The 14,350-nt window shown below is 23.6% G+C and overlaps 1 protein-coding gene across 6 annotated transcripts; it reads left to right on the top strand.

Annotated features, from left to right (window-relative positions):
- The first annotated feature begins 14 nt into the window (after nt 1-14).
- On the top strand, nt 15-14,109 carry LOC129615766 (protein lingerer). 6 transcript variants are annotated; one of them, XM_055531141.1, is made up of 16 exons: nt 15-93; nt 1,628-1,821; nt 1,884-2,078; nt 2,169-2,343; nt 2,406-3,658; nt 3,725-3,994; nt 4,468-4,667; nt 5,034-5,141; nt 6,084-6,185; nt 6,907-7,318; nt 7,892-8,035; nt 8,242-8,382; nt 8,467-8,727; nt 8,813-8,965; nt 11,226-11,258; nt 13,550-14,109. In XM_055531141.1, the coding sequence occupies exons 2-16, from the start codon at nt 1,666-1,668 to the stop codon at nt 13,646-13,648; spliced, it is 3,702 nt and encodes a 1,233-aa protein (XP_055387116.1). In that variant the 5' UTR covers nt 15-93; nt 1,628-1,665; the 3' UTR covers nt 13,649-14,109. The 6 variants fall into 6 exon arrangements, with proteins under 6 accessions (XP_055387116.1, XP_055387114.1, XP_055387118.1 ...); XM_055531139.1 differs by having other exon boundaries at nt 5,004-5,141; nt 13,550-14,098; XM_055531140.1 differs by having other exon boundaries at nt 16-51; nt 5,004-5,141; nt 13,550-14,098.
- Nucleotides 14,110-14,350: the final 241 nt, after the last annotated feature.

Here is a 14,350-nt window from a genome sequence, read left to right on the forward strand (position 1 = left end):
CAGTTATTCCCGTACTTTCATATGCGTTCTCAGCGCATTTTTTTTCGTCAGGTACGATAGTATTTTTATAAGATTTTCTGTCTTTAATTTTGGGTAAAAAAATTATTAAAAATTATATAAAATATTAAAATTTACTTCAAGCAATAGTTGTTTTATAAAAGTGAAATTATTTTTTCATATTAAATCAAAAATCTTAGTTTATAGATTTCTTTATAAAAAGTAATCGTCATACCCGTAAAAATGTCGAATAGCGATGTCCCTTATCCGCACCATAACCGTTTTGATTTGTTGAAATTTATAGTGAAAAGTGTTTAATTTTTTTTTTTTTACATAAATATAGAAATGGCGTCTGGCTGTATATGAAACGATTGGCACATGGTTTATGAAATTTTAATAGATTTATTTACTAAAATAATCAAAAATTTTGATGCTTTCAATTAAAAATTCATTTTAAATTTATTATTAAAAAGATAATTTATATAAAAAAGTTAAAAGTAGTAGGTATATAAAATTTTAATATTGAAACTTCTAATTTTGTACGATAGAAAAAATTGCGGTCTCATTAAAGAAAAAAAAAACTATTAAATGCAAGCGATTTCTCTGCTTTAAATTTTTTAGTTGATGAGGTTTGATAAACTAAAGAACAAAGAAGAAAGTTTTAAAAAAATTTTTCTTCTATTTGTAAGACTTTGTTGTTAGTTCCGAAAATTTCAGTTTGTGAACATTTTCTTTGACAAATAATTAGAGTTTTGAAAAAGAAAACTTATATTTTTATTTTAATCTAAAAATTTAATCTAGAAATTTTTCACCTATTCAAAGAATTAAAAAAAATGGTGATTATTTAAACATATATACATAATATTAATATTTTAAATGTAGGTACGTGTATGTATGTTTTAAATTGAATCACCGGTTTTTATCCATTGATTAATCGGTGTAAATTTTAAAAGTTAATGAACTTGGCCCATTTCATATAATATATTCGTGTACAAATATAAATAGGAAAATATTTTGAATTTGAACTATTTAAAAACTTTCATAAAAATTGAATAATTCTTTTTTATTTAATTATATTTTATAAATTTTAATTTTGAATAAATAATATTTCGGTAAGAACCAATTAATACTTGGCTAGATATGATAATATAATTATGTATATACCCACGCATATACTTATCTTGTTAGTCAATTTTCTTTATAAAAAACTAAATTAAATTTCTTTTAATTTTTCAAATTATTATTCAAGATATTTTATTATTTTGTAAGTGATTTATTAATATATTCTACATAAACAATTTCATTAAAATTAATTATTTTGTTATTGTTTGCTGAAATATTTCAGAAGGTAGGCAAGGGGTTATTCACATTGTTTTTAAGATTTAATAACAAAAAATTTAGACAACTTCAATTCTTGTGATTTTTAAATCATATGAAAATTATAATTTGAATACCTAGATGAAAATAGAAAACACATATTACAATTTCCAAATCTTACCTAGATTTTTTTAAATTCTATTACGCACTTTTATAAAATAATTGTCGCGAAAGCTTTATCATTCAATAAGTTTTCGTTATATATTGAAAATTTTTCGATTATTCATGTTTTCTTTTTTTTTTTGTATTTTAGAAATTAATCTTGTAAATACAGTGTATATATAATAAATCATGAGCACACAAGCACGATCATCGGGCGGTGGCGGCCGGAACCAGAAGAAGACAAACAGTGTCAGTAATAGTACTGGTAGCGGAGGTGATTCAACATCTGTTAATAATAAAAAAACAGATTCAAACAAACCAGAAAAAGAGAAACCACAACAAAAAGTATAATTCATTTTATTTGTTTTAAAAATTATTTGATTAATTTTTACTGTTTATTATTTTAGCCGACAGCTGAACAGATGCGCATTGCTCAAATAACTGATATCAGTAGTGGTAATGAAGATCCAAAAATGCGCGAAAAAGTAACAACTTTAATTGAGATGACGCAACGGTCAGAAGAAGATGTTTGTTGTGCATTGTATGAGTGCGATAATAATTTAGAGAGGGCTGTTGTATTTCTTTTAGAAACGCTTCCAGTGGTAATTAACTATTTTACTTGTATTTAATTTTACCGACACTAAAATATTGAAATTTTATATCTAAATTTTATTGTTTGTGTTATTATATAGAATGCATTCGAAACATCGTCAAAAAAGAAAAAGAATCGTGTTGCAACTACAGGAAACGAAGCTGGAGGTGATGGGGATTGGTCTGTAGATAGTAATGCAAATACAGATAAAAAAGAAAAAACAAGAAATCGTAGCAGTAATAGAGGTGGACGTGGCGGTTCTGATAGCCGAGGATGTAATTAATAAGCTTTAAAAGTAGTTGACATGGATTATATACGTATTTTTTTATTATTATAGGGCGTGGAAGAGAAGCTCGTGAGAATGATCGTAATGCAGCCGGAAATGATACAAGTCGAGACATTAATCGCAATGAAAGTAGTGGTGGATGGCGTGGTCGCGGACGTGGAACCGGAAGAGGAAGCTTCGGTGGTCGTGGTGGTAGAGGTGGTCGAATGGGTCCGAGGGGAATGGGATCGAGGGATGATCGGGGAAGCGGGAGAGGTTATTCTCGAAGGGATCAAGAGCCTCCTCAGGAAGTGGATACTTGGGACAATACAATAGCCCAAAATGCAGAAAAACAACAGCAAATGCAGCAACAAGATGATGCTTGGGGTGATTGGGATAATGAAGAATATGTTGGTTCACTTAAAGACAGCAAGGTGTTTACAACAAGTAATTTGCAAAATACTACTTCGAGTATAGTTGCTGGAAATATTGGAACTAGTATTACAGGCGGTGGCATTGCGTCCGAATTGTCAGCGCCCCCTGGTTTAGAGCAGCACTTAAATAATTCTGCCCAATCATCAAACTATGCTACTGATGATTTAGTTCAACAGTATAGTACAACTGTGGTGTCAAGCACTGCGACGGCGGGATCAGTTGCAGCCGCGACCGGAAATCTCGTTGGAAATGTTGTGAATCCAGTGCAGTTTCCGGATATTCATTCAGCGAATCCCACTTCTAATCAGCATTTACGTGGTCTGACAGGTTTGGATGCCGCAGCGGCTGCAGCTGCACAGCAGTTAAAATCTGCCACACTATCAGCAGAACAATCTCAGTATTTTAATTCTTTATCAGCTCAAAATGCTCAGAGTCAGCAACAGCAACAAGTGCAACAACAACAATCGGTTGTTAATTCCTATACAAATTCTGGTAATGTGCAATATGCAAATACTTATGGGAATGTATTTAGTGATCAAAGTGTGGTAGCAGCATCACAGCAACAACAACAGCAAGCTCAACAAAATCAGCAACAGACATCAGTTAGAAGAACTCGTGCTAAAGTTCCTCCTCCATCTAAAATTCCATCATCTGCAGTTGAAATGCCTGGTGATACTTTAAATAATATTGGTTATTTAGATGTGCAATTTGGTGGTCTAGCATTTGGTGCGGAAGACTCTTTTGATACGATAACTGATAAATTTAATGCAGCTACTACATTAGATAGTCAACAAAATGTCAACCAAGATGTTGCAAATGATTATCAGTCAGTGAAACAATCAGCACAGCAATCTGCTCTGTCGGCAGCTGGTTTACAATCTTCACAAATCGTAAATCAATTTATCTTATTTCAATTTTTCTATATTTAATTCTTAAAAATAATGTTTTTATTTTAGAATGATAATTTAACTTCAACGTATTCTCAAAGAGCATCTGCAAATGTTCAACAAAATTCCAATGTTGCATCTATGAGTTCGACCGCTACTAATGCTTTAGATCAATTAACTAAGAATGATCCGTATGTAACTTCAACAAACACGACTGGCAATCATTTGTTACATCCAAGTTCATATAATTCCAATCAATCTACTAATAAAGGTACAACTGCGTATCAATCATCTGGTGCGAATCAAGGTTACAGCAGTTCAAGTTATGCTAATACGCAAGTAAGTATTATTTTATTAATAATTACGAATTCCTAACTATAGAGAAACGAGAATTCATGGTGTTATCTTTATATATAACGTGTGATATTAAAACAAAATATTTGTTGATGTTTTGTAATTGGAATTTAAGAAAATTATCGCTTTGCCATTTATTTAATTTTAATTACAATTTGCATTTTTTTGAAAAGTAGTTATAAGTAAGATTAATTTTATTGAAAATTAAATAATCCAATAATTCAACTTTTGATAAATGAAACAAAAAATTGATTTAATTTTCATGTTTGATATTTTGTTATTACTTACACGATTATAAAAAATTTTGTGTCAAATTTGGCATATCGAACTTTTTATAAAAATACATTTTATGTTAGATTTTCAGAATGTTAACCATGTTGTATACACATTCAAAATATTTAGAAAATTGTTGACATATGCATATTAGCTTAATTATACATTATACAAACAAATTTTAGGTTTCATCTGGAAATAGCTATCAACCTTCAGCGAATTCATATAATTCATATAACCAAAATTCTGTCAATTCGTATCAACAACAGTCGACTGGAACAGGAAATAATACATCCAGTTCTGTTGTTAGTGGTGCTGTAAATAGTGGAAATTCATCACAAAACATTCCTGTCGGAGGAAATAGCAATTCTGTTAATAATTCAAGGTAATTCCTTTTGATTTTATGCGTTTTGTATTTTGTTTATTCTGTTTCGTGTTCCAAACATTTGCGTAAGACAAATTTTTTTTGTACTTGTTTTTTTTTTTCATTATTAACTCACATTAAGCATATCAAATTCAATATTTCTTTGTCTTTGTTTTGAGTTTTTTTTATTTTGTAAATTATTAATTTAATAATAATAATTAATTTCAACATAAAAATACAAAAAAATTAAATTAAAATTACACAAAAAATTTCCTATCATAACATTCTTTATTTTTTTCGTTTTTTTTCGGTTTTCTAATTACTAATCGTAATATTAAAAAAAAAACAAATACATAGTTCTAACACAAACAGTGGATATTTATCTAGCCAGTACCAAAGTAATCAGACAACATCAGCGTTTCCAACTCAACAAAGTGCATACCAAAATAGTCAAAGTGTATATGGAGGTACTGGAGGTCTCTCTAATAGTTCAGGGTAAGTAAATATAATTATTAATATTTAAATTCAGTATTTTAATATGTAAGTAATCAGATTTTTTAATCATAATAATTATTATGCTTTGTTTTGCTTTTCATAACACATTTATTCAAAACAAAATAGTTATTACCTATAATTCAAAATAAAATTTTAAATCATATTTCAATAAAACTTTATTTTGTGATTTATTAACACTTTTTTCATTTTTTTGGAAGTTCAATTCCAAATACTCTCCATTTTTCTGAAGATAACAAAAAGAATATATTATATAAGAATATATAATTATAATTATTTAAGAATATATTTTATTTTTATTATTATAATCGTTTGATAGAAAAAGAATTGTTTTTTTATTTTCTCATCACTTTCATTAATTACTTATGTTAATTCCATCACACTATTGAATGTAAATGTTTATTTATTTTCATAAACTTATAACAATGTGTGTGTTTAATTTTTAATCATAATTTTGTTAAATAATTCTTGAATGAATTTTGTGATTTCAAAAAAAATGTATTGTGTAAAATCAATCAAATCATTTCAATCGAATTTTGAAACAATAAGTATAAAAAGTATGTATTATGTATTTATAAAAATTAATATTTAATTATATTTGGTCAAATATAATGTGAACTGTTTGATTGTTGTAAACTGTCGTTCAATTAAGCAAGCAACAGTGATTAATAAATTCTTTAATAAATTCTCTAATAATTGTCTAATAAAGATTTGATTCATTCTAAAATAGCTGCTTTTTATAATAATGTTAATAATTCATAAAGAATAACATAAAAAAAATTATGGACAGAAAATATAAAAAAGAATTTTAACTTTATTTTTGTTTTTAAGTTATGGCTTAACTAAATACGTTAATTTTTCTAATTAACTTGTTCTGCACTAATAAAAAATGCATTATTAAAAAAAATAATCTAAATATCTTAGGTATAATACCGGTAATTCAAATACATCATCGACACAATACGGTAATTTCAGTAGTTCTAAGTTAAAGGAGACTTCGACTTCATCGAGTTCCCATTATGACAGGTGAGCAAACATTTTATTCGATTATTCTTTCTTTTTTTAATTTTTAAATTTTTTTTTATTTCTGTGACTTATATACATATATATTTTTTTTGTAGTAAATTTTAATCATTGTAATTATGTATTTTATTTATTTTGCATGTGCTTTTTGCTATTTGATCAATGTAAAATAATCATTCAATATTAATTAATTTCTTAATAATTAATTTTAAAAAGATAATCATGTTTCATATAATATTTATAATTATGAAAAAAAAACTAAATATTGCTAGCAATATAAATTTTAAATTGTATCGGATTTGCTGAACAATTTCCTCAATAAAAGCAAATGATAGCTATCAAAAAAATTTAACATTGCTGTAAAATCTATACTGAATATATAAAGTTTTACTAAGTTAATTAAAATTGTTTCAGTAATTGGTATTTTTTTTCTAATTCAAACCATAACTAAATTTTCTCAGAATTTTTAATATATCAATTTATAAATCATTTGTTTTACCGAATAGAGTTCATTTAATAACTCTAATTGAATTTATCATCCAAAATCCCTAAAAACATGAATAAAAATGTTGTAAATTTAGAAGAATTATCTATACATTAGGGATTAATTGATTCTCATGAAATTTATCAATTTCCAATATTTCAAGTTTTTTTCGCTTTTTTATAATACAAATGTAGTTTTTATATTTACATATTAATTTTTATATACTTTTTATATTTTTAGTGTATCAAATGTGACATCAAGTAGTGTTAGTAGTACTGTTAGCTCTGTATCATCTTCAGTTGTTACATCAAACGCAAACAATAGCATGAACTCAACGGCATTAAGTGCATTAGCAAATGCTTCCAATAATGCAAGTAATAAAGTTCAAACAAACTCATCATCATCAACGGGTGTATCTGGTGGCAATAGTGTAACTGGTAGTGGTGTTAGTAGCGGTACTGGTGTAACTGGTGTTAGTGGAAATAATTCCACAAGCAGTAGTGCAAATAAAAATAGTAGTAATGCAAGTGGAATGGTACCAAATATACAAATGGTTAGTCAATATATTCAGACTGGAATGCCATATTATCAGCAGCCTGCAGTTTATTCATACGAGGAAGTTCAAATGATGCAACAGAGAATGCCTCATGTGGTGAGTTCGTGCTCTACCTCAACTTGTACTTGTAAATAAAATGAGAGAAAAGAGAAAAATAACTTTAATACTACTTTTTTACATTTTTTTTGTATAAAATTCAATTTTGTTTTCTTATGTTCAAATTTTTGTGTTCCTTTTTAAATAATTTAAATTTTAGTTTTGTTAAAACTTTTGTTTTAATTTCTAAATCAAGAAAAATTATTAATTTCTTTTTTCAAAATTAAAGAGAATATTTTTAAATTCTATTGATTAATCGTTAAAATTTAATGAAAAACAAAAGAAAAAAAGGAATACATAATTTATGTTTTTGTTTTGCATCATTTTACAATTATTTTACAAGTGCACAGAATAATTTTAACATAAACTTAATAACTTCAAAATCATCATTTACGCATTCCAAATTTACTAATAAACTGCATTTCTGCATTTTTTTGTTTTAATTGGTTAAAAGAAGAAACTAAAAAAAAAGAATGAAGCATTATATGTACATAACCATCATCAAATAATGTGAACATTAATTTTTATTTTAAATTTAATATTATGGAAATATTTCTTATAAAAATATTTTAGGCTCAATATTATGATATAAATTATCCACCAACAAGTTTAAGTGCAGCTGGAGTCAGAGATGCTAGTTTAGGGTCAGTAACATATTCAGCAATGACGGATGGTCGATTTACAAGAACTGATAATAATTCGAGTCCAGTTAGTAATGTAAGTATATCATATACAATAAAAGTAATGATAATATACTTCTTATCATTATTAATAATTTATTATCATCGTTAAAATGATATAATTAAGTTTAATTCTTCAATTCATGGAAACAGTTGAAGGCGAAATGTGAAGTTTTCTTGGCTAGACCTTGTGAACTTTTTAAAATAATATTAAAAATTAATTTTTATATTTTATAATTTTAGGTTTCTAGCACAATGTCACAACCTTCTGGGCCAAGTGGCCAAATGTTGAATGTTAACGTTCCTTTCTATTATCATTATGGTGGAAATGTTATGCCAACAGGTTTTCAAGCATATGGAAATATGACACCCGCTATTTATCCTGTAAATAATATTAATCCTTTTTTTTTTGTATTAAAATTGAATTTTATAAACTCTTTTTTTTTTTTTTTTTTTTAATATATTTAGCAACAAATTCCAACTGCAAATGCAACATCTGGGGGCCAATTCCCAAAACCGTCCTATAATAGTGGTTATGGCTCAGCAAATTATGATGCATTAACACAAGCTGCATCACAGGATGCATATACAAAGGGTGCTTATCCAGGTTCTGGTGTTAGTCAACAAACAAAATCTCAAAATGTATCAAATCCGGCACCAACTGGATCAGGAACTGATATTACTTCATCTATTTATGGAAAAAGCCATGTAGCTTTAAATAAAGTCAATGTATGTTAAACCAAAAATATTGAATAATTTTTATTATAAAATATATTTTTAATGTTGGTTTTTTTTTTGAAATTTTTTTATGTAGTCATACGAAAAACAAAATTTCCATTCAGCTACACCACCACCTTTTAGCCTGACGGGAACACAGACTGCTGGAGCAACATCTGCTCAACCATATGGAATGTATATACAACCATTGGCTCCACATAATATGAATATGCACCAGCCAATTCATCAGGTAGTTTCATAAAATTTATTTTTAGTTTGAATTTTTTTTTTTTTCATTTTAGTATTTTTATTTTAATACTTTTAATTATTTTTTTCTATTGAATTTTTTTTTTTTAGTCAAATAGTTTTAATTTTAAATAATGAAAGGTCGAAAAAAAAATTTAGAACAAAATGAAAAAATGTAAAGTTTTGTTAGCACATACCATAGCCTTTTTGTATCCCATATAAATAACGCATGTAAATTTACTATATTTTAATTCTTAAAAAATTAAAATAATTAGTTTTTACCTTTATATTTCAAAATTTAATTATCTACTACAACTTTTTTTTTTTCAAAATTTCGTGTTTCATTTCTTTGACAAGCTTATCTATTGTTTTTTTTTATTTTCTTTCTTTTTCTTAGTCATTTGGTGTTGGTGCAAGGAAGTAGAAGTATAATAATAATAATATTATAACATTTAGAAAAAAAATTTAGTTTATAAAAAAAGAAAAAAATATTTTTTTTTTTTTAATGAGAAACTAAAAATAAATTGATTGCAATTTGATTATTATGTTAATATAAATATTTATTTATAATACGTTTTATTATAAAATGTTTTCCTATTAAAATTTAAAATTTATATACAACATAACGAATGGAACGTTTCGAATAAAAATAAAATATTTCCGGCGTGATAATTTACACTGCCAAAATCGCTAAATTTATTTTGATAATTGAATCGCTAAATTTATTTGTGGCACTAAGCACATTAGTGGCCCATCCAAAATTTTTGATTTTAAATTTCATGTGAGACACTAAGCATATTAGTGGCCCATCCAAAATTTTTGATTTTATAAAAATGAGTTATTATATTCAATAGAGCTATATAATGGCCTAACTAAAGAATTGTTCTATATTTTCAAAATACTTAGTTTACTCTTCTTTTTACTCTATTTTGACATAAGTTCGTTTTTGCGTTTTTAATTCGAGTATTTCAATCGCTATTTACTCGAAATGTCATTTTTGCAAGTAGGCCACTAATGTGCTAAATCGTGCCTCATATATCCAATAAAAGTTAAATTTTTTTGAAACCGATTCTATTTTATTTGAATGATAATATTTTTCAACTCAATCAAAATTCATTATTTCAAAATATCACAATGAAAAGGTCATTTTCATCTTTAATTTATTGTTAGTTAAATCGAATACTTAGCAATTTTTTTTTTTTAAATTGAAATTTTGGCATAGGTTTTTAAATTTAATTTTGATATAGATAAAAAGACGAGGATAAACAGTTTTTTATTCTTTGAAATTTATTTTATATCTTTTTACTAAACACATAAAATTTGATTTATGCATGTGCATAATCTTGCATTGTTCGAATAATATTACATTTTAATAACAAACTCAATACTAATTTAAAAAAAAAAATAATATTCATTAAATGAAATTTTGAATAATTAATTTTATAAAAATATTTTAGTCATTTCTGACATTCTGATATTCGTAGACGAATTATGAGCTATTAGTTATTATTAATAACGAAAAATAAAATCACGTTGGAATTTGCTTTAAATAAATGGATGGCTTAATTTGAAAGAAACCTAAATCGATTTGCAATTTCGAAATTGTTTTCCTTTCCAATGCAATGAAATTATCAATAGTTTAAATTGAAACTTGTTTATTTGGATAGGAAAATAAACGTACTATTAAGCAAATAAGTATTATTACTAATATTTTTAGTAATTTTTAGCTCAAATAGTACAATATTTCATTTTTATTTTAAATGAACTTAGCTTACTTTTAAAATAAACCATCCAAATGTCATTATGTTGTATTAAATTTTTTTACACAGAAAATTTTGTTGTAATTTTAAAAATTATTTTATTTTTTATTTAAATGATTGCAAAACTTTCGCTGCCGTTTTTCATTAAAATAATAAAACATAAATTTTTTCATTAATATAATCAATTAATTAGGTTTATAGAAAAAAAAAATATATTATAAAATAAATATATTCACTTTATGATATTAAAATTTTCATTATCATTGTACATTTGATATTTATATATAAATTTTAAAATTAGTTAGGAATAAAAATTAAAAAAATAAATCAATAAAAAATAAAGCTTAAAAATTTTATAAAAAAAAAATTTAAATTAAATTTTAAGAATAAAACAAACAAGTTAAACAAAATACAAAAAAAGTAAAATGAAAGAAATTACAAAATTTATTATTATTGCATGCATTTTTTTCTGTTTTTGGTTTTTTTTATATTCGTTCGTCTTAGATGGACGGCAGAATTCATAATTCATCACGTCGGGTAAGTTTTGAGTTAAAAAAATATTACAAGAAAACATTTTAATATTTGTTTATTTTTTTTCTTTGTTTCTGTTTAGTTTAATTATGTTTTAATAATATAAAATTTAGGTTTTCATTTTTTTTTTTCTTTTTTAATTTTATAATTTTTGTTTGTAAATTAAGCGAAAATGTAGGTGATTATCCTTTAAAATATTTGTTAAGTGGTAATTTTTTTTTTTGTTTTTAAATGTAATTTTCCAATTAAATAATAAAACATTATTATTCTCAAGTAGAGAAACAATAGATAAATAATTTCTATAAAAAATATTTTTTTTTTTTTCAAGAAAATTCAATTGGTTATTTTTGTAATATAAGTTTAAAATGTTCGTCCTTAAAATCGAATTAATATGAAAAATAATTAATAAAATTCAAAAGAAAAATTTAATTTTCTAAGGATCAAAAAATTATTTAATGTTATTATTTACTGGTAATTGGGTCGATATTTTTTTTAATATTAATTTTATTACGTTAATAAAAGTTTTGTATTATTTTAGGAATAACGAATAATCATTAATAATCTCTTAACATTTGGCATATTTTATATACTCAATAATACTTTTGTATACCTTTAAATACTAAAATAATATTCGGTTTATTATTTAAACAAAATATTTTTGTAATATTTAATAGAATACATTAAATAATTTAAAGAATTTTTAAAATTTTAAGTAAATTAATTTGGAATTCTTCAACAATAATATTATAAAAAAAACCTTATTAAAATCGCATTAAATTTATTTTATTAATTGCGTTTACGTTTAAAATAAAAAATTTTTTAAGTTTCAATTTCAGTTTTCGTTGCCTGCTTTTTTGTCATTATGCAATTGAACAAATGTAATTTAAATTGTATGGGCATTGAAATAATTTGACAAAGTTTTAGATTAAAAGAGTAAAACAAAAAATTTTAAATTTTTTTACCTATAATAAACTTTAAATTAATAGGAGCTTTTAATTGAAATTTTACGCTTTCAGTTCCGCTTTTATTTCTTAATGTCTTGGTAAATTTAATAATTTAATTTAATAAGTAATTTTTATACTTATATTACTGTATTATACTTAATATATATATATATAAGTATTTTTATATAGTTTTGAGAATATATATATGTAGATTTTATTATTAATATTTTTGAGGTTTTGAAATTTTGTTCTTGTATTTTTTTTTTGTTTTATTATGTTTTAAATTTAAATGTTGTACTTATTATGTAGTTAATTAGTTTCATAAAACTTTGTAATAAATCTACTATTTTTTTTTCAGTTAGTAATATTTTAACATTAAAATTTAATTAACATTTATTTAATTTAATATTTAAACAAATTCAAATATTAAATTAATTAAATATAAAATATATAAAATATAAATAATTCTACTTCCTTTCTAAAATAAATTTTCTTTTCAATCTTAATTTTTATAAATTTCTTAACTATTTACTATTTTATTTTCAAAAATTATTAAAACATTTTTTATCTTTTTTTTTTTAAATTTTTGATAATTTTCAATGCAATTAAATTAATATTTAATTTTAATAATATTAAAAATAATAAATGAAATTGATTTAGGGTTAAAAAAATTCTGTATGATTTAAATTTAATTAAAAAATACCTTTGATTTTTTGTTTAAAAGGATTAGCTCTTCTATCACATTTCTATTAGATTAGGTCACATTTTTATTAGGCACTAAAACGCAATTTTTTACTATGCGTGTTCCAACTAAAAAATTGTAATATTGAAAGTTAAATCCAGCATCTAAAATATTTTATTATTCGTTTAAACTTTAGTTGTTCTATGTCAAGAAACAAAATCTTCACTAGTCAAAATGTCCTCAAAGTTAAAAAGAAAAATAGAGGTCTTGTTTAAGTTGTTAATTTTATTTCTATTATAACGTTAAATTTAATTTTAATTTATATTCTTTAATCTTTCAATTTTTTCAAAAAAATTTAATTATTTCACCAGATTTATTTTACCAATTCAAAATTTATATGCAAACTTATATTTTATTGCAAATGTAAAAATTATTTATTTTGTTTTTGAGGAAATTTTTTTTTTATAATTCCCTTTTTTTTTATTATTGTAATTGTTACCGTCGTTAATCCTAGTTATTACCGAAAGAAAAAAATGTTGTATTGTTAATTTTTTGTTTTTTTTTTTTTTTATTTATTTGTTCTTAAATTTTTGTAATTGTATATAATAAATTATAAACTATACAAAATTTTTATATTTATAATTTTTTTTTTTATAATTTTTATATTACAGGATTCAAATAGTACTGGACAGCGTCAACAAACATCTACTCAAAGTAAATCAGCAACAAAACAAGGCTATTCACCTTCATATTGGACTGCACAGAATTAAAGAGAAAAAAAGAAAAAAATTTATATTTATTAATTAATAATAAATACTAAAGTACATAACTAAAGTAAAAAATAAATTTAAAATTCTTATTATATATACACACACAAAAAAAAAAATAAATAAATAAATAAAAAAAATATATGCATGTATACATGAAAATAAATATGTAAATATGTGTATATATTTATTTGAGAATGAAATATTATATTTCTTGAAAAAGAAAAAAACCGAAATATATAATGTGTATATATATATATAAATGTATGTAAAAATAAATAAATAATATCATTGTGCTATGAGCAGTAAATTTTACAACAAAATAATTATTACAAAAAAAGTAATTGTTATAACAAACTTAATAAAAAGTATGTTCTTTTGCTATATAAAAAAAAACAGAAAGTTCATTTTAATTATAATAAATAAAATAATATTGAAAGAAAAAAAATTGATAATGTTTAAATTAAAAAAAGAAAAAAAAAACATCAATAAAACAATAAGAACAAGAAATATAAGAAAAAAAAAAACATTATTTAAATAAATTTAAAATATTTACTACATTAAAAAAAATCATACAGATAGAAAAATTATATCTGGAAAAGATGAGGTGAGGTTATTTATGCAAAAAAAAAAAAAACACATGAAAATTTATATAATAATTGTACATGTATACATACTTAAAATGTTACGCAATTATATGTACGC

The sequence above is a fragment of the Condylostylus longicornis genome, unplaced genomic scaffold, assembly GCF_029603195.1.
Source record: "Condylostylus longicornis isolate FDR11 unplaced genomic scaffold, ASM2960319v2 ptg000145l, whole genome shotgun sequence".
Taxonomy (NCBI): Eukaryota; Metazoa; Arthropoda; class Insecta; order Diptera; family Dolichopodidae; genus Condylostylus; species Condylostylus longicornis.